General features: G+C 47.2%; 1 protein-coding gene and 1 pseudogene across 1 annotated transcript in view; one reads left to right on the forward strand and one right to left on the reverse strand.

Annotated features, from left to right (window-relative positions):
- Nucleotides 1-1978: 1978 nt before the first annotated feature.
- Nucleotides 1979-25756, forward strand: part of Rassf2 (Ras association domain family member 2) — a 42397-nt gene continuing 18619 nt past the window's right edge. The window contains exons 1-3 of the mRNA XM_076851571.2: nt 1979-2047; nt 3191-3265; nt 24379-24469. Of these exons, the coding sequence (XP_076707686.1) occupies nt 24411-24469 (59 nt within the window). The 5' untranslated portion in view covers nt 1979-2047; nt 3191-3265; nt 24379-24410. The remainder of the gene's footprint in view (nt 2048-3190; nt 3266-24378; nt 24470-25756) is intronic.
- Nucleotides 19338-20121, reverse strand: LOC143394347 (large ribosomal subunit protein eL8 pseudogene; annotated as a pseudogene).

Genomic DNA, 25756 nt, shown 5'->3' on the forward strand with positions numbered 1-25756 from the left:
TTAAAATCACATCTGTGGCTCTAGTGTGTTTTTCATTGTTGTGTTTTTTTTTTTTTTTTTTTGCGTCTTTGGAGATCAAACCCAGAACTTCATGCATGTTAGGTAAATGCTCTATCATGGAGCTTCACTCCCAGCATTTGTCTTTATTTTTATTGAAGAACTCCTTCTGGAAGGCTCACCTGCTGCTTCCCTATACCATGAGCCTTCCTGTCCAGCTCTTGAGGGTGGAAACCTATAAGAAAACATGGTTGTTTTTTTTCTAGTACTGGGAAAGGAACCCAGAGCATCACACATGCTAGGTAAGTAAGCCACATCCCCAGCCCTCAAGGGTGGACTTTAATGCAATATTAATGCAATATTTTCAAAATATCTTTATCCCAGATGTATTGTCCCTATCTTTTCTTTTAGGAAGACAGACTTTTCCTTTTTCTCTTGTGGCTTCTAAGGGAAACTGATGAATAGTGTCTTCAATCAATCAATCAATCAATCAATGTATTTACCATGATGGAGAATATAATTAGAGAGAAATAGGTTTGGTTTTAAACAAACTCTAGGGTCAGTGTTCTTGATGGGACATGGGACAAGGGAGCCTACACGTGGCTCAGGGGATGGGTCATAGGATGGTCACCTGATTCAAGGTAAGCCTGTGAGCTACTTTCCGGGGAGACTAAGGGATTCTAGCAGCATGTGGCTGCTTTCTTGAGCAGCCCTGCACCAAGCCCTAGTTATAGAAGTCATGACTTCTGGTCATGTGTCTGCAAAGCAGAAAAGATCACTCTAGAAGAGAAGAAAGAACCCCTTGGAGAAGGTTTATCCTGGGTTACTGGAAGCCTTCCAGCTCTGCATCTCCTCTTACTGAGCTCTCCCAACAGTTTCTGACCTGAGAAACTCCCATGTCCTCAGAATACATTCCCTGAGGGTCCTCCTGTTACCTGCAAAAGAAAGAAGCTTAACAGAATAGTGGCTTCAAAGAGGGAACATTAATGGGAAAGGTTTATGTTTTCTAGCTCAAGGAGGAAAAAAAGCATATTTATTTATTTATTTTCAATAGAAAAAGCTAACCAGTGGCCTTCTTGTTCAGGGTAGCTGACAGTTCTCAGTAAGGCCCTGCAACTGCATTTTGGGTTCAACAGACTTTTGTGGCTGGCCTGGGAAGCAGATCACCATTTATAACATTGTTTCTAAGGGAGACACATTCCAAGATCCAAACAATGAATTCAATAAGGAATGTTTGGCTTCCAAGCAGGATGAGCTGATGGGGCTGTAAATTGGGGAACTGGCCACCATTAATCGTTATGCTCCCTTCCCCTTTGGCTGGGACCTTTCTGCAGGGCGGAGGTATGTATGCGGGGTGGGGGTGGGGGGAGAAATCTGAAAGGAGGGTAGAGAACCCGTAGCTGGGGTGTTTGAGACCTCCTGGACACTGGAAGTGCCCGGAGGTCCAGGGATGGAGAAGAGGGGGAGGTGAAAGAGGGACAAAGAAACTTGTCCTCCTTCACATTGCTGTCACGTCTGCCAGCCCGCCAAGTCGACAGGGCGTGTTTAGCCTCTGCCCAACTCCAACCCTTTGGGGGAATAAGCTGGGATGATGTTGATAAAAACCAAACCAACTGAAACGGCACATCTCCTGCGTGGAGAATCCGGTCGCTCTAGGTGGGCTCGGTAGAGCAGTGTGACTACTCCCGGGGAGTGGCTGTCACCGCGCCAGGCGAGCCGAGGAGCCGGAGCCAAGTCTCCATCCCACTTGGAGACGGCAGCGGCGATGGGGTGAGAGTAGCTAGCTCATCTTCCCACCCCCGCACCCTTACCCCCTTCTCACCTCCCCCAGCCCGGAAGAAGCCCTGGCAGCCCGAGCCCCGACTTGGCGGGCGGGGAAGGGGACGAGCAGTCACAGCATTGTCTAAGAGGGAGGGGAGAAGCTCCGCCCTCTGGAGGGGAGAGAGGGGAAGGGAGGGCGGGAGAGGAGGGAAGGAAGAAAGGCGAGCGAAGAGGGTGGGGGAGTGATGGAGAGCGAGAGAAAGAGGAGGAGAGAGGACGGTCAGACCCGGTAGGGCTGATAAAGGCAGAGGGACGGGAAGGAGGGCGCGGAGGCGCGGAGGGGAGCAAGGAGGGCGGGGCGGCCGACCCCCCATAGCGCTGCCACCTCCGCCGCCGCCCGGCCCGACTGAGCTGGGCCGCCGGTCGCTGGCAGAGGCGCGGCTGGAGCATCCCCGCCCCCGGCAGCGGCGCCCCCACTTTGCAACTCCTCGGTCCCAGAGGCGCGCGCGGGATGCAGCTGGCCCGGGACGCAGGCAAGGCACCTGGCCCGGGCGCTGGGAGCTAGGCACCGGCGCCCGATGCTGGGCGCAAGGTGTGGGGCACCGGGCGGTCCCCTTCCTGCGTCGCCCCACCTCGCCCAAAGTTTTTCTTCCGTGTCCCCTGTCCCGTCCCGGTCAGCCCCTCAGTCTTCTCCTGCCCCCGGGTCTCCTTCCTTCTCCCCCAGCCACGGGGGGAGCCCAGGCGTGCGAACTGCCCCGAGGGCTTGGTAGGCGCCCAGCCCCAGCCCACCCGCCTTCCGCCCCAAGAAAGTTGTGGCTCTGAGTTCCTCCCCTTTAACCCTTGGGGGGTGGGGGTCCATCCTTCTCTCCGCGCCAATGGTGGTGGCAGGAAAGTGCCCCCAACCCAGACTCAGGGTCTCTGGGACTCCCTGGTGAAGTTGAGCCGGGTAGCAGGTGCAGAGCTGGGCAGGCCCAGCAGCCCTGGGGAGTGTCCTACCCCAATCCTCCCGTTCCTTCCTGGAAGCTGGACAAGTTCCCCAAAGGCTAATCCCGGTTCCCAGCGCAGGGACTAGGCGCGCACATGGCTCTCTCTGCCTTCCGAACTGCTGCTGGGAGCTCAGAGGCCTGTGGTCCTCGGTGTACTTCCTCTTTGCGGTCTCCCGGCCGCCTGGGTCACTGGGGACCCAGCTTTGAGTCCTTTCTGAGCAGGTGCTTTGGGCGGCCTAGGCAACTTCTGCATTTCATAGTGCACTCAGCTCTAAGCCAGAGAGCCCTGGGGACAGCGGAGAGTGGAGGTGGCCTGAAAGGGAGACCAAAAGTTCTGTTTTTCTGGATGATGTGTGGCCTCTGCACTGTCCATTAGCACCTCTGTACCTCCATAACTAAGAAGCTGAGAGCCAGGCTTCTTAGGGCTGCATACACTTTATTCTCAGGTGTCTGGAACCCAGGGGCCTAGAACGCATTCCTCGGGAGAGCAGAGTCCTAGTCTGCAGCCAGCCAGGGTTATAGTAAGTACCTTCCATGTGATGAATGAATGTGTGAAGGAATGGAACCACAAATAGCGATTTGTCTCTGAGCAAATTTTATTCCTGCCAGTTAGTTCTGACACAATTGGAGGAAAGAATTGGTAACCACAATTCTATTTAAATAGGTGGGAGTCCAAGTTCTTCTTTCAGGAGCCTGTGGATGGGGATCTGAGGTTGACCCATCTTACTTTTCAACCCACATTTACTTACTGGGTACTTTATCTGCAGGTTGTCTGAGGGTTAAAGAGACCTCTCAAGGCAAACATATATTGGGTTTAAGAACAGTTTTTGCTGTTGTTGTTTGTTTTTGTTTTTTTAACTTGTATCCTGGGAACTGAGGTCTTGTCCTCTTAAGTGGTGCCTGTTTGGGATCAGAGAGCCTCCTTGGCCTTAGGGCCATGAATGTGTGGGCTCTATTTTCTCCTTTGGACAGGGCAGGCTGACATCTGGAATCTCCCTCTGGAAGAGGGCATGGAATGGTGTCTGAACTTGCAGAGGTGGGGTTTTGGACAAAGGGGTAGTTTTTGCCCTGGGAGAAGATGGAGGCAGAGCATGTAGCCTGCCTGGGTACCTGGGGGTGTGGACTGGTATGGTTTGGGATCTCCTGTGCTGGGGAGCCTGGAAGGCAGGACCACTTCTTTTTTTTAACAAATGGGACAACAAAGTGGTGTATTGGGGAGACACAGGATAAAACTTGGGGTATAGCCTAGACCTATCCCAAGCACTTCAGTACTCTCTAAGCTGTTGAAATCCCATTAGAATGATGAGGAGCAATTTCAAGGATCCAGGCTGAGAGGAGGTCAGAGGATCTGAAGTCCCCCATTGAAGCTTCCTTCCCAGAGAAGGTAGGGGTGCACTCTGTGCAGCTGGCCAGGTGAGCTAGAGCATGTGCTGTCCCTGTGAGTGTGTCTGTCCAGCCAGCATCATTCCTACCTTCCTGAGGCTTCCTCTGCTCCTGGGGCTCTACAGTCCATCTCTCTGCGTCTCTGGGTGGCTTCTCTTAGGAGGTTCAGGTCTTTTTTCCCAGTTTGTATGACACTGCAGCCAGCGTGGGGTATGGTAGATGATTATTTTCCATCTCTTACCTCTCTTCCTCATTCTCAGATGCCCTGGGCCATCTGGTACATGTCCTACTGGTTTAGCTTTTATTTCTTGATCTATTTCCTGGTGTCACAGAGACAGGCTTCTTGTCTGCAGTTCTGTGTGTGAGCTGCTTAGGAATGGCTGAGAAAGTTGGCTGGAGAGGTGCCTAGAGCCGAGCGTCTTGGCACCTCTGCGCCTCAAAGAGCTGGACTGTGAGGCTTGCCAGAAAGGGACCTGTCATCAAAGTACAAAAGAACTTGGGCCAGATTATGGCTCTCAGGCTTTGTTGGGATACTTGGCAGGAAATGTCTGGAGGTTGGGGATGTGGAGGCAGGGCCAGGTTACCCGGAGAGAGTCCCTAAAGAGAGGCTGGGAGGTAGACTGAGGATACAAAGAACAATTCCAGGGCTTGACCCAACCTCCTTCTCTTCCCCCAGTGAAAAACTGGGCAGATCTCAGCAGTGTGCTTGAAATGGAACAAGATGTCCAGTCTCTGTCTTCAAGTCATGGATGCAAAGAGCTGCTTCAGCTGAGTTTATAAAGCTAGAGTAGCAGTTCCTCCTACCACCTCCTAAGCCTCCTATCACTTTTTTACAATATTGTCCATTTATTTATGCCAGTGAGACTCTGTCTGTTTAAACACCTCCCTTCCTTCCAGAAGAATTTTTTTTTTTAAAGTCCTTAAGATGGGGTAAACTCCCACAGACCTGTGATTGTTGGTTTCATTTATTTGACCTGCTTGTGGGTTCCCATGGAGGATGTGGCCTTGGGACAGTGGGGGTTAGTGGATGGGGCAGGAGGCGTAATAAACAAGGACATCCTTAGACTCAACTGGCTGAGCCGCCAGTGGGTCATTTTCCATCATCCTGGGATGGCAGACTCTGAGGCCTGTAATCAGTCATTTGGGATGATAGTTTGAGGCTCTGGAACTTCTGCCCAAGGCTTCTGTGGCTGAATCAGAGGGAAATCTCTCACAGAAGAAGGAGAACTGGAAGGGCATTTGGCTAATTCCTGTGAGAAGGCAGTGACTTACAGGCACCTTTTTCCCCCCCTCTTCTGTTGATGAAAATTGATAAAAAGATGTCTTGTGTTTTCTTTGGATATAGCAACCCAAAATAATTTGGTTAAGTAGGTTCATTTCATCAACGTGGTGTTTTACACGGAGCCGGCACTCAGTTGTGTTTGGTAACTGCTCATTTCTATAAGTGAGAATGAAAATTGAATTTGGAACTTGACTTGCATTCTAACATTTTCTGGCTGCAAGATCTGGGGTAATGTAATATACACTGTCAGTGTCCTGCTTACGTTCCCTAGGCCTCAACCAATGACTGAGGGGAGAAGGTGTATAAACACTCCAGCTCCCTCACCTCCTGGGATTACTTTGGGACATGGTCTGTGCTATCTCTAAAGTTTCCTAGAAGGACTGAATTGCTCTTAGTGGTAACTTGTTCCCTTCATTGGCTATCTTCCCCTTCCTGGCTCACTTCTCTACCCACTTTGCACTTGCACTTGAATCTTTGTATCAGTTTCTACTTCTGGGGAAACCAACCTAAGATGGGCAATAGTCTGTAATTAAAAACTCATTTATAAGTCTCAGTTTCCTCCATTGTAAGATGGAAATTATAGTAACTGTATCACAGTTATATTATTTTTTTTAAAAGAGAAAGGAGAGAGAGAGAGAGAGAGAGAGAGAGAGAGAGAGAGAGAGAGAACTTTTTTAATATTTATTTTTTAGTTATCGGCGGACACATCTTTGTACGTGGTGCTGAGAATCGAACCAGGGCCGCACGCATGCCAGGCGAGCGCGCTACCACTTGAGCCACATCCCCAGCCCCTCACAGTTATATTATAAAAATCATATGTGATTAGGCAGGGATGGCACAGAGCAAGCATTCAGGAAAATATTTGCTGGTTCATTGATTAATAAGAAATGGGCGATAATGGATTTGAGAGCGTATAGCATGGTACAACATGGAAAGTTATAATGCTTTGAAGATAGCAAACTGAGGTCACCTGCTCAGTGTTTTCATAGCTAGATTGTAACAGTAAATGTTTATTTAACACCTGGCTCTCAAAAGGGTCAGGTAGAGGAAGGCTGCTTTGTTCTGTTTGCCAATTTCTATGGTGTAAATATTCCCACCATGAACTGGCTGTGGTGGTACATGCCTGTAATCCCAATGATTTGTGAGGCTGAGGCAGGAGGATTGCAAATTGGAGGCTAGTCTCAGCAATTTATCAAGACCCTAACCAACCTAGTGAGATCTGGTCCAAAAATAAAAAATAAAAGAGGTCTGGGGATGTAGCTCAGTGATAAAATGCCTCTAGTTTCAATCCCTAGTACAAAAAGAAAAAGAAAAAGAACAAACCATCATGGCTGATTTCAAGCTACCAACATAGTGTGACCTTCCCAGTGATCTGATTTCCAATTTTAAACACAGAAAACAGGAGAATAAGATTTAGCAGGGCATGGTGGTGCACACCTGTAATCCCAATGGCAGGAGGATTGGGAGATCAAAGCCAGCCTCAGCAACTTAGCGGGGCCCTAAGCAAATCAGTGAGACCCTGTCTCCAAATAAAATACAAAAAAAAAAAAAAAAAAAAATGGCTGGGGGACTGGGGTTGTGGCTCAGTGGTAGAGTGCTTGCCTTGCATGTGTGAGGCACTGGGTTCGATCTTCAGCACCACATAAATAAATAAAATAAAGGTATTGTGTCCATCTACAACTAAAATTTTTTTTAAAGTTTTTTTTTTTTTTAAAGGGGGGGGGCTGGGGATTTGGCTCAGTAATTAAGTGCCTCTGAGTTCAATCCTTGGTACCTCAAGGAAAAAAAAAAAAAAGAATTGTACTAGTTGTCTGGGTGTGGTGGTACATGCTTAGAAGAGCCATTCAGGAGACTGAGGCAGGAGGATCACAAGTTCAGGGTCAGCTTGGGCAATTTAGGAAGACACTCTCTCAAAATAAAATAAAAAGGGCTGGGGATATAGCTCAGGGGTAAAACTCCTGCCTAGCACGCGTGAGGTCCCTGGGTTTCATGCTAGTACTGCAGGAAAAAAACAAAATGAAAGAGTTGTACTCAATAGCTGATATTTGGACTATAATTAAGCCCTGCTCTGAACTAGTTGAACCACTGTGTGAGCCAGTTCTGGGGTTCATTTAGTGATTATGGAGATATTGATCCTGAGTCTTTCTGGGCCTTAGTTTTCCATCTCCAAGGAAAACGATAGACGATTCCTTTCTAGCCCTTTATCTCTTTAGAAAACTCATTGGATTGTCCTTCTGTCCATAAGAACAATATTTCAACAACAAAAATTCTTTTCTTTCTTTCTTTTTTTTTTTTTTCTTCCTATACAGGGGATTGAATCCAGAGGCATTCTACCCCTGTGCTGTGTCCCTAGCCCATTTTCTTTTTTATTTTGAGATAAAATCTAAGTTGCCGAAGCTGGTCTTCACCTTGCAATCCTCCTACCTCAGCCTCCCAAGTTGCTGGGATTACAAGTGTGGGCCACTGAGCCCAACTCAAAAAAATTTCATTTGTTCATGCTTGTGGTGTCTACCATTGATTGGGAACCCAGTACCGGGCAATTTTAGATTTTTTTTTCCTGTCGAACAAGTAATTCAGTAGTTATTAACTGTGTAATTCTGTGTAATTATGCCTTCTTTGTACACCACTTTTATTTTATGGCATGGGAAATATATGTCTCCAGAGAAGGCTGAGGAGGGGGGTTAGGAAGGAACTGGTTTCCTTTGGAAAGGACAGCCCCTAACTTTCTGAAGCATTGTACAATTTCATGAAATCCAAGAAAAGTTCATGGGGAGAGAGAAACTTTTATAAGACAGAATTCAACATCTCTAATATGGTTCTTCTCTTAATGCTCTGTTGAATACCCTCTCAAGGGAATCCCTGACTCAGCAATTCCACCAGCAGGAATTCTTATCCGAAGTATATAATTGGACAACAGTGTGGGGATGTCCCTTGCAACATTTATTTATTATTTTAATTGTTTTTTTTTTTAGTTGTAGGTGGACACAATACTTTTTTAAAAAAATTTATTTACTTTTATGTGGTACTGAGGATTGAATCCAGTGTCTCACACATGTGAAGCAAGCGCTCTGCCACTGAGCCACAATTCCAGCCCTTGTAGCATATTTATAATAATGATAATAACAACAGCGATGATAATAGCAGTAAAAAATGGAGTTTGTGGTATATGAATATGTTGGGAAACCAGTGTAGTTTCAAAAATAAAGCATATAGTTATGTATGTATAAATGTGGGAAAATAAGACATATTTCCAAGAAGCAGGTCACCAAACATTGCACTATTTTTGGTGTTTTGTAGTGTTTTAAGATGAGGGTCTCATTATGTTGCTCAGGCTGATCTTGAACCCCTGAACTCAAAGGATCATCCTGGGTTTGGTGCATGCCTGTAATCTCAACTACTCAGGAGGTGGAAACAGGAGGATCATAAATTCAAGGTCAGCTTTAGCAACTTACTGAGACTGTAAGCTACTTAGGGAAACTATTTCAAAATAAAAAATAAAAAAGACTGGGGATATGGCTCAGTGGTAAAGCAACCCTGGGTTCAATCCCCAGTGCCAGAAAAAAAAAAATCGAATCATCCTGCCTCGGGCTTCCTAGTGCTGGGATTACAGACATGTGCCACCACGCCTAGTCTTGTTTTATTTTGGTACAATAAATAATCTGTTTACATGTATGTCTACAAGGATCCATGGCAGAGTGTTAGCAGTGATTATCTTTTGGTGTTGGACTCTGGGGAGATTTTTTTTTTTTAACTGGGGATTGAACTCAGGGGTGCTTAACCACTGGGCCACATCTCCAGCCCTTTATTTATTTATTTATTTATTTTAGAGATAGGGTCTCGCTGAGTTGCTAAGTTCCTTGCTAAATTGCTGAGGCTGGCTTTGAACTTTCGATCCTCTTGCCTCAACCTCCCAGGCCGCTGGGATTATAGTCACGCGCCACCATGCCTGGCGAATTTGGGGAGATTTTTATTTCCATCTTTTTTTCTCAGATGTTACCATTATTGTGGAAATATGCATATGTATGTATATATCATAAAATTTACCCTTTTTTCCTATTAAATATACAATTCAGTGGCATTAAGTACATTCATAATCTTGCGTGACCATCCCCACTATCCATTTCTAGAACTTTCCCATTATCTCAAGCAGAAGCTCTCTGTACCTTTACTCCATCTTCTCCCCAATTTCTGGTAACCTCTGTTCTACTTATTATCTTTATGAATTAGCCTATCGTAGGCACTCCAAATAAGTAGAATCACACAATATTTTTTCTTCCATGGATATTAATCTTTCTGATTTTTTTTTTTGAATTTTATTCACTTATTTATATATGGTGCTCAAAATTGAACTGAGTGCGTCACACATGCTAAGCAAGCACTCTACTACTGAGCCACAACCCCAGCTCTTGTTTGTTTATATTTTTAAAATAAAATAAAATGAATTTATTTTACTTGTGTAATAGAAATGGATACAAACTCTGAAGTAGGTGGCGTGAGGGAGAGAGCGTGAGTTGTCATATTTGGCCTCAGATGGTTCGATTTCAGCCAGGGCCACGGGGCCCTGCTGGTCCTTTCTTCCTTTGATGCCGCAGCGCTTCTGCATCAAAGTGGACTTGTTGAGACCAGCTTTCTTAAAGATTGAAGGAGTCTCAAGTTTTCTATTTCAAGCATCTTCTGTGTGTCCAAACCCTGTGAGTGACCTGGATGTGCCACATACCCATCATGGCAGCCACCAGAATGGCTGTTGAAAGTTCTGTCCATGGTGTAGGGAGGACTTTAGCTGCTGGGGTCCAGGAGGCCCCAAGTACTCTGGAGATATGAGCAATAGTTTCAGATAATTGTGCCCTTTTCCTAAATCTCCGTGTAGGATCTTTTTGATCACATGGACATCTGGGGTGGGATTATTCTGCTGTGTGTGGACTTTAGTGCAGTGGGGTAGTAGCTGGTGAGCTCTGTCTGTATTTCAGGTTACATCTAGTTGCAGCAGGACAAGCAGCTGTGGGACCCAGGACTGGGAAGCTAGGTCTCATGGCTCTATTCAGGGGTCACGACATGGGTCAAGTGGCTTTTCTCCAGTATGCCTTGTTCTGTGACAAGGGCTTTGAGTTCCTTAAGTGAGCTCCCTGTGGGCCTGCCAGGCCTCCAGTGTGTCCAGAGGAGTGTGTGGGTCTGAGAGGGCTCTCAGGATGTTTCTTTACCTGGCTGTGCTTTTTCATCTGTCCAGTGGACAACTGTCTTTGGAATTTCAGACAGGGAAGTATAAAGAAGATTCTAGAAAAACAGCCTTTGAGGGCCATGTTGAAGTTCTGTTTTTTAGGAGGCTGATTTTCCTGTAGGCTTTGTTAGCTTTTCACAGGGCAGGCAGAGGAGGGCCTGAATATGATGTTGTGAAAGACTTCCCCTCAACCTCCTGGAAATGTTCTGGAAACCCCCAGATGACCCATCCCTCCTGGCCCTAGGATGGCTTCCAGATCTGATGTGTGAGAGTGAATTTCCCCCCACACGCTGTTGGTGTGTTAACGAGGTTAGAGGAGGGTAGATAAGATGCCCCCACAATGGCTGCACCTTGGGAGGGCCCAGAGTATGTCAGAGCCACCCCTCTCTTCCCTCCTTACTGCTTCTCACATCCAAGGGACCTGCCTGTCTCCGGGGGTGGGGGTAAGGGGCAACCCCGCCAGGTTTCCGGCCCTGTCTCCAGGTAGCAAGTAAAGGAAACCCCAAGATCTCTGCACACGAAGCTCAGAGTCTCAGCCTGTGGCACCATAAAAGGAAGAAGTGCTGGGGTTCCCTTCAGGAAAGGGATGTGAGGTCAGAGGTGAGTCTCAGATTGGCCTGTGACTTGGAGATGACCCAGTAAACAGGACGTGTGGCCATCACAGAAACCTGTGCTCAGAGGAAACAGGGAACTGGAGCCAGCCCTTCCTTACCTGCCCGGATCAGCCAGCAGGTCTGCAGAACTGAGAGACCAACCCATGAACAGGCAGGTGTGTGGGAGCTCAAGGACACAGACTCATGTCCTGCCTACAGGATGGCCTCCCTGTAGGATGTGACTCCATTTATATCCCTCATTATTGGGCTAGAAGGAAGCTTAATTTGCCTTTATCCAGGTTAGATATTAAAACTGTCCAATCAAATATCCCTTGGTTTTGAGAATTGCAGGTCAGAATGTTTCTTATTTGCAGATAAAAGTGGTAGGGTTTAAGTCTCTGGTTTCTCTGAGTCAGAGTCTAAGTTCTCTGACCTACTTTGTCCTATAGTAAGCCATAAGACCCTCCTTGTTCCAGAGGGGTCTTGCCTCATAACCTGGAGTGGGGAATGCTACATGGAGAGGCCAAGAAGAATGCAGGCCTTCCTGGGTTTCCCCTCCCTGTCTATTGGCATTAGATAATACCTATTTTTTTTTTTTTCGTCTAATCACATATCGACACAGTTGTTCATGCATAAATACCCAACAGGCTTGGGTTCAGAGAGCTCCCAGATAAGCAAGCATGTGGAGGTTCCTACAGGGTAGCACACCTGGAGAGGTCACAGAAGCTCTGCAACTCTTCACCCAGACCTTGCTCTGTGCATCCTTCATTCCTATCCTCTGCAACATCTTTTACAATAAACATGTGAACATGTTCGCTTGAGTCCTGTGAACCGCATTAGCTAATTAATCAAAACTGAGAAGGGGGTTGTTGGAACCCTAATTTGTAGTTGGTGGATTCAAAACACAGATAAAGTTGCCTAGGACTAGTGACTGGCATCTGAGATGTGGGAGGTGATCTAGGGGACTGAGGCCTCAAGCCATGGGATCTGACACTCTCTCCAGGAAGGTAGTCTTTCCTGATGTGGGTTAGAGGATGCTGAGCTGGTGTCTACAGCAGAATTGATTGCTAGTGGGAGAAATCCCCATGCACTTGGGCACTTGGTGTCAGAAGACTTCTGTGTTGACTACAGTGTGAGGGGACTTTGCTTTTCCTGACATTTCTCACATGTCACATATACATACCCTCACTCGTGAACACCCAGAAGCATGGACACGTGCCACACCCGCACACATTCATACCACACGCACACCCACCCCCTGTCCCCACACACATACACATGTACACATACCCCACCAACACCACACCCCACCCCACACACTCCCAAACATGCCACGCACACCGTGCTTACACACCCAAACCTGTACATTCACGTCCACTCACATGTACCACTTTTTCTGTCTAAAAGTTTTACTTCCTTTAGGCCTTTTTTTGGTTCCCGGTTTTCTGATGAGAGGTGAAGGGCCCTTGAGTTTTCTTCTAAACATCCATCCAAAAGGTTAAAAGCTGTGGAAACTGGCGGGACTTCCCTATAAACAGGAGGCTGCTCATCCTGCCTGGGAGGCCGTCGTCTGGGTCCCTGGGGCTGCTTTCCTGGTCATTCACCTGGCCAGCGCCTGCCTGTTGGTGTGGGGCCGGAAGCAGGCGTTGGGAGCAGGGGTTCCAGCCCTGCTTCCTCAGGTCGTCCACGGGCCCTGTGGGTTGGGGAGCTCAGGCCTGTGTGCGAGGGAGGGTCTGAGCCAGAAAGCCCAGGAGGGGCCCCAGTTGGTGTGGAAGGAGAAGGGACTTTGCAGAGCCACCTGCTTGGGGAGTCCAGCCTTGCTGCTTGCTGCGTTTCAGTTCCTCATCTCCCTGGTGGCCCAGGCTGAGATGCGTGTCAGGAAGGGCCTGTGTTTGGTATTGGCCAATAGCTGAAGCTTTTTCTAGGGGTGAGGGTGGGGTGGAAAAAGATTTGTGGGGAAGTAGTTCATCTCTAGACAGGGTGCTATGGTCAGTCGCTCTGCGAATGCCAGTGCCCAGGCTCCTGGACAGGGATCTGCATACGCTAGGCCTGCAGGGAGGGTCAGGGTCTGCCTTTCCTCTAGCCTGTCTGCAGGGTCAGTCCCTCCCTCCCTCTATTCCCCAGGACTCCCAGCCTGCTGCTGCCTCCCCTGTGCCTGGGTGGGAGTCCCTCAGATCCAGCTCTCAGCAGATACCAGAGAAGGAGCACAGGCTTCAGGCCAGCTGTGTCACCTGAACAAATTGCCTAACCTCTGGGACCTTCTGTTTCCTCATCTGTAGAGCAGTGAAAATAAAGCCCTCCCTGTGGGGTTCCTGGATGGACTGAGATAGAGCACAAGGCTTTCCTAGGAGCATTAGCACAGCCAGGAGCTTGTTAGAAACGCAGTATCTTGGGGATGTGGCTCAGCGGTAGAGCACTTGCCTGGCACGCATGAGGCTCTGGATTTGATCGCCAGCAACGCAAAAAAGATAGAAAGAAAGAAAGAAATGCATCATCTCCCGACTCCACCCAGAGTCACTGAGTTACTGAGTTAGAAACTGCAGGTTGAGGGTGGCAGGCATCTGGGTTTTAGCAAGGCCTCCAGATTCTGACACCCACTGAGGCAGACCCTCCAGACTGCAGCTGGCTCAGTTCATTTGGTGAAATCTCCTTCCCTTCACTCCAAGGGGAGCTGTAGTATGTAGGGGTTCTCCTTTGCCGTGGTGCCATCTTGGGTTTGGACCTCAGCTCTGCTCCTTGCCAGCTGTATCTTTGGGTAAGTTATGTAGCTTCTTGGTGCCTTGATAGATTTACCTGCAAAATGGGGATAATAAAACTTCTTTTATTGTTTGGTGGTGTTGGGGATCAAACCTAGAGACTCACGTGTGTTAGATAAGTCCTTTACCACCAAGCTACACCCTGAACTCTTCATGGGGTTGTTGTGGGGATTAAATGAATTGAAGCAGATAAATAGAGAGCCTGGAGTAAGCTCTGCATGGTAGCTGTCTACTTATTCACATTTGTTGTCTTATCATAGCCCAAAAGGTTCCCTAGTTGTTCTGGTTCCCATTTGTGGGAAAACTGATATTGAGGACCCCCTGCTAGAGCTCTTAGACTGAGTCCTTTCCCCCTGGCTTCCTTCATTCTGTTCCTCCTGAGCAGGGTAAAGTAACTTCCGTAATGCTTAAAATTTGGGGGTTGGAGGAGGAAGTCAAAAGTAAATCTTTGAAAGTGGAGTACATTCTCCCAGGACACTTGACTTCGGTGTCCCTCCATGCAAGTGTTTGGTGCTGGATCCCTTCCTGAGCAGGGTGGCTGGGAAAGCCACGTGGTGGACTGTCAGTGGGTCCCTGGAGATCTGGAGACGTGGTGGGGAAGGAGGTGTTGGAGTTTGTTTGGGGAAGGGTCTGGGGATGAGCAGATTCCAGGGAGGATGCAGCCCGGCCAGGAAGTGGGCCTTCTGTTGACTGAGGCATGCAGGTGGAAAAGGGGCACCTCGTTTCCTTCAGTGTCAACCCGAATTTTGCCCAGCCCCCCGGCAGGCTCAAGTTGGTGAACCTCTGTGTAGAATCTCTTGTCATCTCCAGATCTTGGCAGGAACCCAGCCCACAACTCAAGTCTCCTTCCTCATGTAGCGCAATGGGGCCGGGTTTCCTGTTTGCCATTGGCACTTCTTCCTGCCCTGCTATGAGGACAGTACAGGGGGCCCCACGTTATCTCCTCTGTCACTGCTTGGGTACAAAGCAGATTTCCTGGGAGACCAAACCAAATAATCTTTAACACCACAGTATGAAGCACTGTGTCAGATAACTCTGTTGTGCAACCCAGGAGATCCAGATTGTCCTCAGAGGCAGGGGCAGGGCTCAGAGAAGAGGTGGGGACAGGCCCCAAAAGGGGAAGCTGCAGATCTCCAGTGAGCATTTCCTGTACATCAGGCCTAGAGCCCAGGGCTGACTTCCTGGCTTCTGTGACACGGTGCCCTGGTTTGCAAGAAGGCCTTTTGCACCAGCTCTGTGCGTGCATACGCCGCCTTTGGGATACTGTGCAGTGTCTCCTTGGAATTCTTAATAACAGGAAGGAGGTGCTAAATACCCAGTTCAGGTTGCTTTTAGGAATTCCCATTCCTTCCTTTCTTCAAAGGATATTCTGTCTCACTGATCAGGTGGTAGCTGGAGGGTCTGCCACCCTGGGAACTGCCCACGGGAAGCCCTCTCCTCCTGGAGTCTGTCTCTCCCTCCTTGCAGGTGTTTTTTCTGTAAATTGACTTCTGCCCTAATGCCCTCCCCAGGCTCCACCGGGAGCTGAGGTGCAGGTGGGGTGGGGCCTGGCTCCTGCCATACAACCAGGAGAACAGTTTGGGAAACAAAAACAGCCATCAAAGGGGATTCTTCATCCATCTCACTCTGGACTTTCCAGAGGTTGTGACTTTCTGTTCTGCATTTGCCCCCCGCTTTTTTTCCTGGGACTTTCCAGGCAACATGTAAGAGGAGAGGCGCTTACTCTCACAGCTGGGACAGAAACCCAGGGAGGGAGCTAGCCTCTGGGCTCCCTGACTGAGGAGTGAGGGCACCGGCATTTGGAGGAACCAAGGGCTAAGAACAGATTTTGTCTTTGGAGAGCGCTCTGGATGCTGTTCCTACCTTCTAGGGCTTCTCAAGGATATGGCATCTGCTGTCCTCAGAGGAAGCTGAGCCTGTGGATTTCCGGGCCTTGGACAGCCCCTCATTTATTTTTCTGGGAGGCTGGAAACACCTGTAAGTGAGGTCTGTGACGAGGAAGAGGGGAACCTCTTTAGAGTGCCAGTGACAGGGCCTTGACTGGCACAGAGCTGGCCCTGGAAGCTGCTTCTTCCCAGCTTGGCAGAGCCAGGCTGCGCTTCCGTACCAAACTCAGGGTGCTCTGGACGCTGAGGTCCCCACCCAGGTTCCCTTTATCTACAGCGTGTGGTGAGCACTGGCTCCTGACAGGCCTTCACTGTCCCCTTTATCCTGAGACTAGCTCTTGCTAGTCTCTTGCAGGAAAATGCTGGAGAGTCACCCCCCCATCCATGACTGGCTCTCGTCAGTGCCTGACTGGCACATAAGGCCTGTCCCCCCTGCCTCTAGCTCGACAACCCCGCCCTCTTTGCACCCCAGAGCTCCCTTGGGAGCAGGCTGAGTCTGGCCTCCCCCCAGACCCATGCATCCCCTCCTCATTGCCAGTCCTGCCCGGCTTCCCTCGCTCCCTTACAAGTTCCTCTGAAGATGGGTCCTCCTCCTGCTCCTGGGGATCCCTGAGCAAAGCCGCAGGTTCCCTTCCCTGGGCTGCTACTGACTCCATCCGTTTCCTTGAGTCTTGGCAGGAGAGAGGCACAGGCTGGGAGCTGTGGGCCCAGAGGAAGGAAGGGTCAGGCCCAGGAGGGGAAACACCAGGCAGGATTTCTGAATGGAGCTGTAAGAAGGCGCAGTAAGAGGGCTGAGCACCTGTCCCCACACAATGCGGACACTGGGGACAATGGTGACAGTTCAGAGTGGGAGGTAAGTTTGAATCAGGGTCTAGGGAACATGTGAGCTTGCTGGAGTCTGAAGGAGGGACATGAGAACACCTACAGGGCCTGGGAAGCAGGTTCCACCTTCAGTGTGTCACACTAATGACCAAGGGACCTTTCCTTTGTAAGGACATTCTCAGGGGTCTTTGGGGAGGTCATGCCCTTGAGGCAATCATGATGGGTCTCCACATGGGGTGAGCTAGATCCCATCAGCCAGCTAGATGGCCTCACCCCGGTGGCTAATGGAGCTGAGGAGAATCCAGAGTATTCCGCCAAAGCAGGAAGCTAGTGCTAGAAGGGAAGACTGACTGGTCGGTGGTCCCAAAAGAAGCCCAACGCGACTAAGAGGCTCACTGCCAAGTGGGCAAGTCCAGCAATAGTCACATCTAAAGTTTTTGCAGATGTGCTTTGTAATTAGTAGAATATAGGTATTTTATTTTCTAAAGTGATTTTTCTAAAAAAGAAGTATTGATTCTTTTTTTTCTCCCCATTGGTGCTATTGGGGCTTGAACCCAGAGCCTGGTGCCCGCTAGGAAAGCACTCTGCCGCTGAGCTATGCCCGCCCTTTTTATTTTATTATGGACCTTTATTTTATTTATTTACATGTGGTGCTGAGAATCAGACCCAGTGTCTCACCATGATAGGCAAATGCTCTGCCACTGAGCCACAATCCCCTCCCACGAGTTAGCATCTTTTTTAAAAAAAAATTATATCTTCTGTATTTTGAGTTTTGAATATAAAGGTTTTCCCACTTGAAGTTTATACTACACTTCCTTCAGCATTTTATTTATTTCTTCCTCTCTCCTTTCACTGTGTGATAAGCTCTGAGGTGTCAATGCTGCTGATGTGGGAAGACCCCCATTTCTCCTTTCCCTTTCCCTTCTAAAAGACCTGGTGACTGTCAGTCTGCATTCCCAAGGCATTGTTGGAAGTGATGCTCATAAATGATTCTTACAGGGCATTTTAGAGCATAGGAGGACTCCAGAGGGTCTAGATGATAACTGGGGAGACTGAAGATTTGCAATCAGCTGGCTGTGCGAATCCCTCTCTCCAAGGCCACAGATGTTGGCAGGAACCCTTGGAGGAAGTCTCCAATTGAATCCACATTCCAACCCCATAAACGTCTTCCTCTGACTCTTCCTTATGTGAGGAACAATACTCTGTTTGAGACCTAACTCTAAATTTCCGGCCCTTTGTTAACGGCTGTGTTTGCCCTAAAGCGTGCATGCATAACTTGAGCTTGGTTTTTGCAGCTGGCTGGGGTAGTCAGGGATTTGGGGTTATGGTTTGAAAGTTTGTGAAGAGAGATGTAGATGTTCCCAAGGCAGACAAAGGAGGGGTGGTGTCCTAGAATCACTTACCTGGAATTTCAGTTTGACAATATGGTAGACTATGGGACCATTTTCCTAGTGCTCCTTTCCTGAGATGTAGAAAAAAGATGGGGAGAAGTCAGATTAGAAACATGAGGGGCAACGTGAGCCTATACGTTGTAGTTATTGTGATGGCCTTGATAAGATCACCCAACAGGTAGAAAATGACTGGGTCTGGGTGAGTTTGTATATTTGGGATCATCAGACTACTTGATTTGAACCAATCTGGTAAGTAAAAAGGTCATGAGGGTCATGATCATGAGGTCTTTTCATAGGTTTATTATTATTTTGAATTTATTTTTCTGTGAATTATGTCCCTTGGGCCATCCCGCCCCCTTTTTCTCTTCAAAATGACTATAGGACCTTTTTCTTATTGTTTTATTAAAGCCCTTTATGTATTAAAGACATTAGCCATTTGTTTCATGTATTGTAAATATTTTCCCCAATTTGACGTTTGCCTTTGTAGTATAGGGTTAAATTTTGTTTTCCAGAAAAAAGTTAACATTTTTATAAGTTAGCATCTTTTTTTTTTTTTTTTTAATGGTGTTGGGGATTGAACTGAGGGCCTTGAGCATGCAAGGCAAGCACTCTGCCAACTGAGCTATAGCCCTAGCCCAGTATCATTTAAAAAAATATGTTTTTTTGGTTGTCAGTGGACCTTTATTTTATTTATTTACATGTGGTGCTGAGAATCAAACCCAATGCCTCACACATGCTAGGCAAGTGCTCTGCCACTGAGCCACAACCCCAGCCCCACGAGTTAGCATCTTTTTATTTTTTAGTTCATATTGAATATCTTTTAATATTGTTCTTTTTAAAATTTGTTTTAATTAGTATGAGTTAGCATCTTTTTAAAAAAATTTTATCTTCTATATTTTGAGTTTTGAATATAAAGGTTTTTCCCACTTGAAGTTTATACTACATTTCCCTCAGCATTTTATTTATTTATAGGTACTAGGATTAAAATTCAGGGGCACTTTACCACTGAGCTACATCCCCAGGCCTTTTCTTTTCTTTTCTTTTTCTTTCTTTCTTTTTTTTTCAATTTTGAGACAAGCTCTCGCTAAAAGGTTAAGGGTATCACTAAGTTGCTGAGGCCGGCCTCTAACTCAGAATCCTCCTGCCTTAGCCTCCTGAATCACTGGGATTATAGGTGTGTGCTGCCAGGACCAGCATCAGCACTTTATTTTTCTGGATGAAGGATGATTTTTATTATTACGTACAGAAAACACAACAGTGTACATTTATCCCAGCTTAGTGTCCAGTTCTTTAGCCTTTGCCTTTTCCAACTTGGCAATGCGAGCCACAGATTCTGGACCCAGGATGTTGCCTCTCCCGTGACGTCAGATCTCATCCCATCTGTCCTTGTAGTTGGTTCTGATAGCTTTCACCAGCTTTTCCAGAGCGACCTTGTCTTCCAAGTTAATCTGTGTGAAGGCAACAGTGGTGCATGTCTTCCTGTGAGTCCGATGTCCCAGTCTGGCCTTCCCCTGGACGGTGCAGTAGGGGGCTCCCATCTTGCCACACACAGCAGGCAGGAAGATAGCAGCTGGGTGGGATCCGCATCACGTGCAACCACCACCAGCTGAGCCCCCTTGTTCTCCACTAAGGTGGTGACAGCATTGACCCCTGCTCCAAGGATGGCTGGTCTCTTAGTGGGGACATCCGCTTTGCCAGCAGCTTTTCTCTCTACCCATGCCAACAGCTTCTGCTGCTTAGTCTCTGGTCTCTCCTCGGGGCATAAGCAGCTGGGTAACTGGCCGGCCAAGGCCTGGGTGAATTCATTAGCTGCAGGAGGCACTTTTGGCCGCTTACAGAGTACAGCCCTTTGCTGCTGCATCTGGTTGCAGTGGGGCCATCTTACAAAGTGGGTAGGGTCCCTTTGGGGCTGGGTGTCCTGTCCAATGCTGAAGTTCTCAGGCCTTTTCTTAAACAGGGTTCGCCACCTTCTTGGCTTCCTATCTTGATGACAGCAGGGGCCGGGGTCACCTTCTTCCCTTCGGCCTTCTTTCCTTTTAGCATCTTGGGCAGCTGGAGGAGACAGCTGCATTTTATTGCTTAATGCTTAAACTTTTTACTCATCTGTGATTTCTTTTGGTGGATGGAGTAAGACAGGGCTTTAGCTTCCCTATCTCCCTCTTTCCGGAGTCAGCAAATTCTCTAGTGACTTTTTTTGTTGTTGCAGTTAATCTATTTTTTCCCCCTATTATTTAGAAATTCTGCTCACATTCTATGTTCTCAGATAAATTTGGGTCTTGGGTCTAATTCTGTATGTTATATGGTTTCATTGATCCGCCTGTTTTTTTTCCCCTCTAGTACCAAATAGATTTAATAACCATAGAGAAGACTTAAAATTCTCTCATTGGTATTCTCAGTAGATTTAAGAGGACCTGGAATCAAAAGGGAGTCGTCTTAAGAGCAGGGCAGATTGCTTTCGGATGCAGAACAGAATGACTAAATTATAGGTTATATTGGAGGCAGTGAACAAAGAGAGGTCTGCAGAAAAATCAACCCACGAATTAGAAGATAGGCTGTAGAATTCTGAGGAGAATAAGAGATGGAGATTGTGAGTCCAAATGATGTGAGTCTTGAAAGACAGCTGCAGGAATAGAGGCATGGATGAAGACAGACTCCGGGGTGCATGGGGAGAAGGGCACTAGGCACCGCCCATCTGATTCCCACTCTAGCCAGGCTGTACAATTGGCTCCGGCTGAGGTTCCTCAAGACCTTCGTGTGCTTCAAATCGGGCTCCAGTTTCCCTTCCCTGGGCTCCCCTCACCAGCTCCTGGCCCTGCTCACCACGGCCTCTATCTCAAGGTACCCTGTTTTCTGGGCTTCCAGAATACGCTATCTTTTGTTCCCACCCCACCAAGGGACTCTTATTCCTTGATCCACACTGCCCGACTAGGTATCTCAGAGCCCTGCCTTAGCCCTTTTCACTCTCTCCCTGGTGACCTCACCTGACCGTGTGCCTGCACACACCACCCCATCCTGCATGACTCAGGGGTGCCTGATCCTCCTGCTTGGGCACATCCACCCTCCTTTTTGCCGGTGCCATCTCATCAAAGACTTCTTCGTTTGGAGGTCACTTCCTTCAGAAAGCTCCCAGCTCCCCACCCAAACTCATATTAGGTGTCCTTTGGTGAGCTACCATAGCCCTGCCTTCCTTTGGTAGAAGGGGCTGCTCCCTTTGTCTCCCTCCTACTAGACTGTGCACCCCAAGGGCAGGATAGGGCCCATTTGCTGTTGAACGCTGTGGAGCCCTCCAGAAGCACAATGTTTGGCATGGCTAGGCACACAGTGAATGTGTGTTGAAAATGAAAACTGACACATGCATATAAAGGGTACCTTTTGGATATGTACTAGTTATGGGTAATTGTCACTTAAAATGAAAAAAAGGAAAAACTTTCTCACTTTCCTTTCTCCCTTTTTATGCAGTACATATTCACTCTGGGTTTTATGATCAGATTATTTTTTCCTGGAATTATTTTCCTGGAAAAAAATTGATTGGGGGGTGGGGGTGGAATAGTACTGGGGATTGAACCTAGGGGCACTTAACCACTGAGCTACACTCCCAGCCCCTTTTATTTATTTTTTTATTACGAGACTGGGTCTTGCTGAATTGCTTAAGGCTTGCTAAGTTGCTGAGGCTGGCCTTACTTGTGATCCTCCTGCCTCAGGCTTCTGAGTTGCTGGGATTACCTTTCTGGAAAAGTTTTTATATATTTAAAATTTAGAGAGAGCAGTTGTGTCTCTAGGGTATGGCTTTTGGGTACACAGGTGGACTTGGAGTTTTCTGAGTGGAACTCAGCCCTCTGTTCCCTCCCTGGACTCTCATTCCTTTGCATTCATTCCCATAGTTGCCATAACAAATTACCAAAACTCAGAGGTTTAAAACAACACAGATTTATTATCTTAACAGTGGTGTGGGTCAGAGGTCTGTCATGGTTCTCATGGGGCTAAAATCAAGGTGTCAGCAGGGCGGGTTCCATCTGTTTCCATAAACAAGTGTTGAGCTCAGTTTAATGAAATGCATGCTGAAGTATTTAAGGGAAAGTGATTGATGTCAGTAATGTACTTTGAAGTGAATGAAAAATAACATGGACTTGTAACTGAATTAAGGGATGTACAGATGAATAGATGTGTGATAGAGTAAGTTTAGTAAAAGATTAAGGATACAATAGTCTTGGCTTTCATGGTAATGTTTCTTCATCTTTAAACAAAACAAACAAACAAAAAATTATATATATATTAGATGTTGATGGTCCTTTATCTTATTCATTTATTTTTATGTGGTGCTGAGAATCTAACCCAGTGCCTCACACATGCTAAGCAAGTGCTCTACCACTGAGCCACAACCCCAGCCCTGTTTCTTCATATTTATGTTTGCAAATTCTTTCTCTTTCTTTCTTCTTTATTTATTTTTAATTTTTATTTTTTTGGTACTGAGAATTGATCCCTGGTATATTACTGAGTTACATCCTCAGCCCTTTTACTTTTTTGAGTCAGGATCTCACTAAGTTTGCTGAGGCTTGGCCTCAAATTTGCGATCCTCCTGTCTCAGGCTCCCGAGTTGCTGGGATGACAGGTGTGTGCCACCACATCAACCCTGAAAATTCACTTAATAAAATGTTTGAAAAAAATTACTAGTACCCAGATAAAGCCAGCCTTTCAATTGTTTCTATGCATCCATATAAATGCCACTGGTTCTCAATTGGAGTGATTTTGTCTGGAGACATTTTTGATTGTTATGACTGGGGTGATCTAGTGATTAGAGGCCAGGGATGCTGCTAAACATCCTCCAAAAACTCAGGACAGCCCCCACGAACAAGAATGGTCTAGCTCTGGATGTTAATCGTGCCAAGAACACTTGATGAATACCTACATATTTAAATGTATGTTTTATACATATTTAAATGTATGTGTTCATACATATCAATGTGTATATTTCTAGCTTTTTCTCTTCTTTAATTTCTTTTTGGTACTGGAAATTGAACCCAGGGGCACTTAACCACTGAGCTATACCTCCAGCCCTTTTAATTTTTCATTTTGAGTCAGTCTTTCTAAGTTGCTTCGGGCCTCCCTTAGTTGCTGAGGCTGGCCTTGATCTTGAGGTCCTCCTGCCTTAGCCTTCTGAGTTGCTGGGATTATAGGCATGTGCCACCAACCTTAGCTATTTATGCAGATTTTATATCTACAAATAAGATGCATAGCCCTATAACCCATGTTTTCATAATGTATTGCTCTTTTCCCAGGTAATGAAATTGCCCACATTTTAATAGCAATCACAGATCATATGCTGTAGTTGTTTGTGTCCAGCTCTATTTGGGCATTTTTAGGTGGTTTCTCCATTCTCAGTGTGTTTGTCAGTTTTCCGTCACCATCACAAAATAACTGAGATAAGCAGCTTAAAAGGAGGAACCGTTTATTTTGGTTGGTGGTTTCAGTCCAGGCTTGCTTGACCCCTTCACTTTGGGCCTGTGGTAAATACAAAGATAATATAAAGTAAATACAAAGATAAATACATTTCCAAGTAAGAATTTTTGCTGCGTTGCTTGCCCTATGGACAGAACTATGTGGGGACATTGTGGGTGGATAGAAGCCACTGACAGAGAGGCTTCCTCTGTGCATCAGAGGGCCAGGGCTCTGGTGGTGAAGGGGAGCCAAACGGCTGGACTTGGACTTGTGATGAGGCAGCACATCATGGCAGAGAGCCCATGGGGAAGCAGAGAGTGAGAGATGGAGGGGTTATGCTCCCAATGTCCCTTTAATGGCACCTCCCAATGACCTCACTTCCTTCCATGAGGTCTCACCTCCTACAGGTTACATCACCTCCCCATAGCGCCATAGGTTGGTGACCAAGCTTTCAACACATGGCACTTGGGGGACATCTAAGATCCAAATACAGCACTCTGTATACCTCAGGGGAATCTGGGCTGTTCCTGTCTGATGGGTCTCTGCCCTGTGTTATGAAGGTCCCATCAGGGACAAGGCTTGATGGTCACCCTTGGGACCAGCCTGGGTGTCAGCATTCTTTGTGGCTGGGGCATTTGTTCTTGGAGTATCCCAAAGTTGTCATCTTTCCTGAGGGTGTTTCCTCTCAGTAGCCACTGCCAGCAGAATGGCCTCTCAGCGGTCCTGGGTCAGCTGTGGGCACCCAGGCTGTGGATCTGGGGATGGTCTCATTCGGTGTCTTCCTCCCCTTGCCAGCTGCTGCCTAGGTTCTGCTGAATTTCCCAAGGACAAAAGCCAGCTTCAACCTCGGTCTTCTCCTTTCCATCACAGGCCTTCCCCTCGGATGAAAAGAGAAAGGAAGAATGGACTACAACCACCAAACGTCCCTCGTCCCCTGTGGACAAGATAAATACATTTCCAAGTAAGAATTTCTGCTGTGCTCCTTGCCCAGGGGCCAGTACTGTGTGGGGACATTGTGGGTGGATAGAAGCCACAGGCAGAGAGGCTTCCTCTGTGCATCAGAGGCCCAGGGCTCTGGTGTGTGAAAGGGAGCCAAGCGGCTGGACTTGGACTTGTGAGGACAGCAGCAAGTCTGCAGCTTTAGATTGAAAAAAAAAAAAAAAAAAAAATCCCCCAAAGCCTAGCCTGGGAGGGAAGTAAAGGGGGAGCCAGACACAGCACCTTTTGGTATCTTGGAAGGCTTCCAGGAGGAGGAGGAGGATGGTGTCTGCTTGCTGTGACCTAGATGTTTGTGTTTGCCTCAAATTCATATGTTGAATCCTAACCTAAGTCGATGGTATGAAGAGGGGAGACCTTCCGAAAGTGACTAGGATCCTGACAGTGGAGATCTCATGAATGGAATTAGTGCCCTTAGAGAAAAGGCCTGAGAGAGCTTGTTTGCCCTTCTACCTTGTGAGGACACAGGAAGAAGGTACTATCTCTGAGGGGCAGGCCCTCGCCAGACTCTGAATCTGCTGGCACCTTGATCTGGGACTTTCTGCCCTCCAGAACTGTGAGACATAAACTCCTATTGTTTATAAGCCACCCCGTTTCTAGTATTTTGTTATAGCAGCCCCAACACACTAAGAAACTACTCACTGTTCTGTCTGTGATATTGCCTGAGGGAGTCCTGGCTTGGGTTCTATGTTCCTGCGTTGCTCTGTTTCTGGCTAAAATTAGCACACCCTCTGAGTAGAAGGGGCAGGTTCCTTGTTTTCTATGTAATATAGGTGTCTTGCACTCAGATTTTTCTTTTCTTTCTCTCTTCCTTTTCCTCCCTTCCTAATCTCTTTCTTTCTAATATGACAGGGGTTAAGCCAAAACTGACTTTTTCCCACTACAAATTTGAGGATATATTTTTTTTTGGCCCAGCCTGGAAATTTTACATACTGAATGTTCTCCGTCTTAAATAAGCCAACTTGAGTTTATCTGAGACTGAATTGCTTTAGACACACTTGGCCATACACAGATGCCTGTTGTGTGAGATCCAGAACATTCTTATCTCTTTATTGAAGGATTTCTCCAGGGACTTTTCCTGACTGGGTTTCAGATCTATGTGTTCAAAAGTACCAGATGTTTTGTCTTAAGTTATTTGGAATCACTTTTTAAAAAATATTTATTTATTTATTTTTAGTTGTTGATGGTCCTTTATTTTATTTGCTTATCTATATGTGTTGCTGGGAATCGAACGCAGTGCCTCATGTGTACA

The sequence above is a fragment of the Callospermophilus lateralis genome, chromosome 3, assembly GCF_048772815.1.
Source record: "Callospermophilus lateralis isolate mCalLat2 chromosome 3, mCalLat2.hap1, whole genome shotgun sequence".
NCBI classification, from domain to species: domain Eukaryota; kingdom Metazoa; phylum Chordata; class Mammalia; order Rodentia; family Sciuridae; genus Callospermophilus; species Callospermophilus lateralis.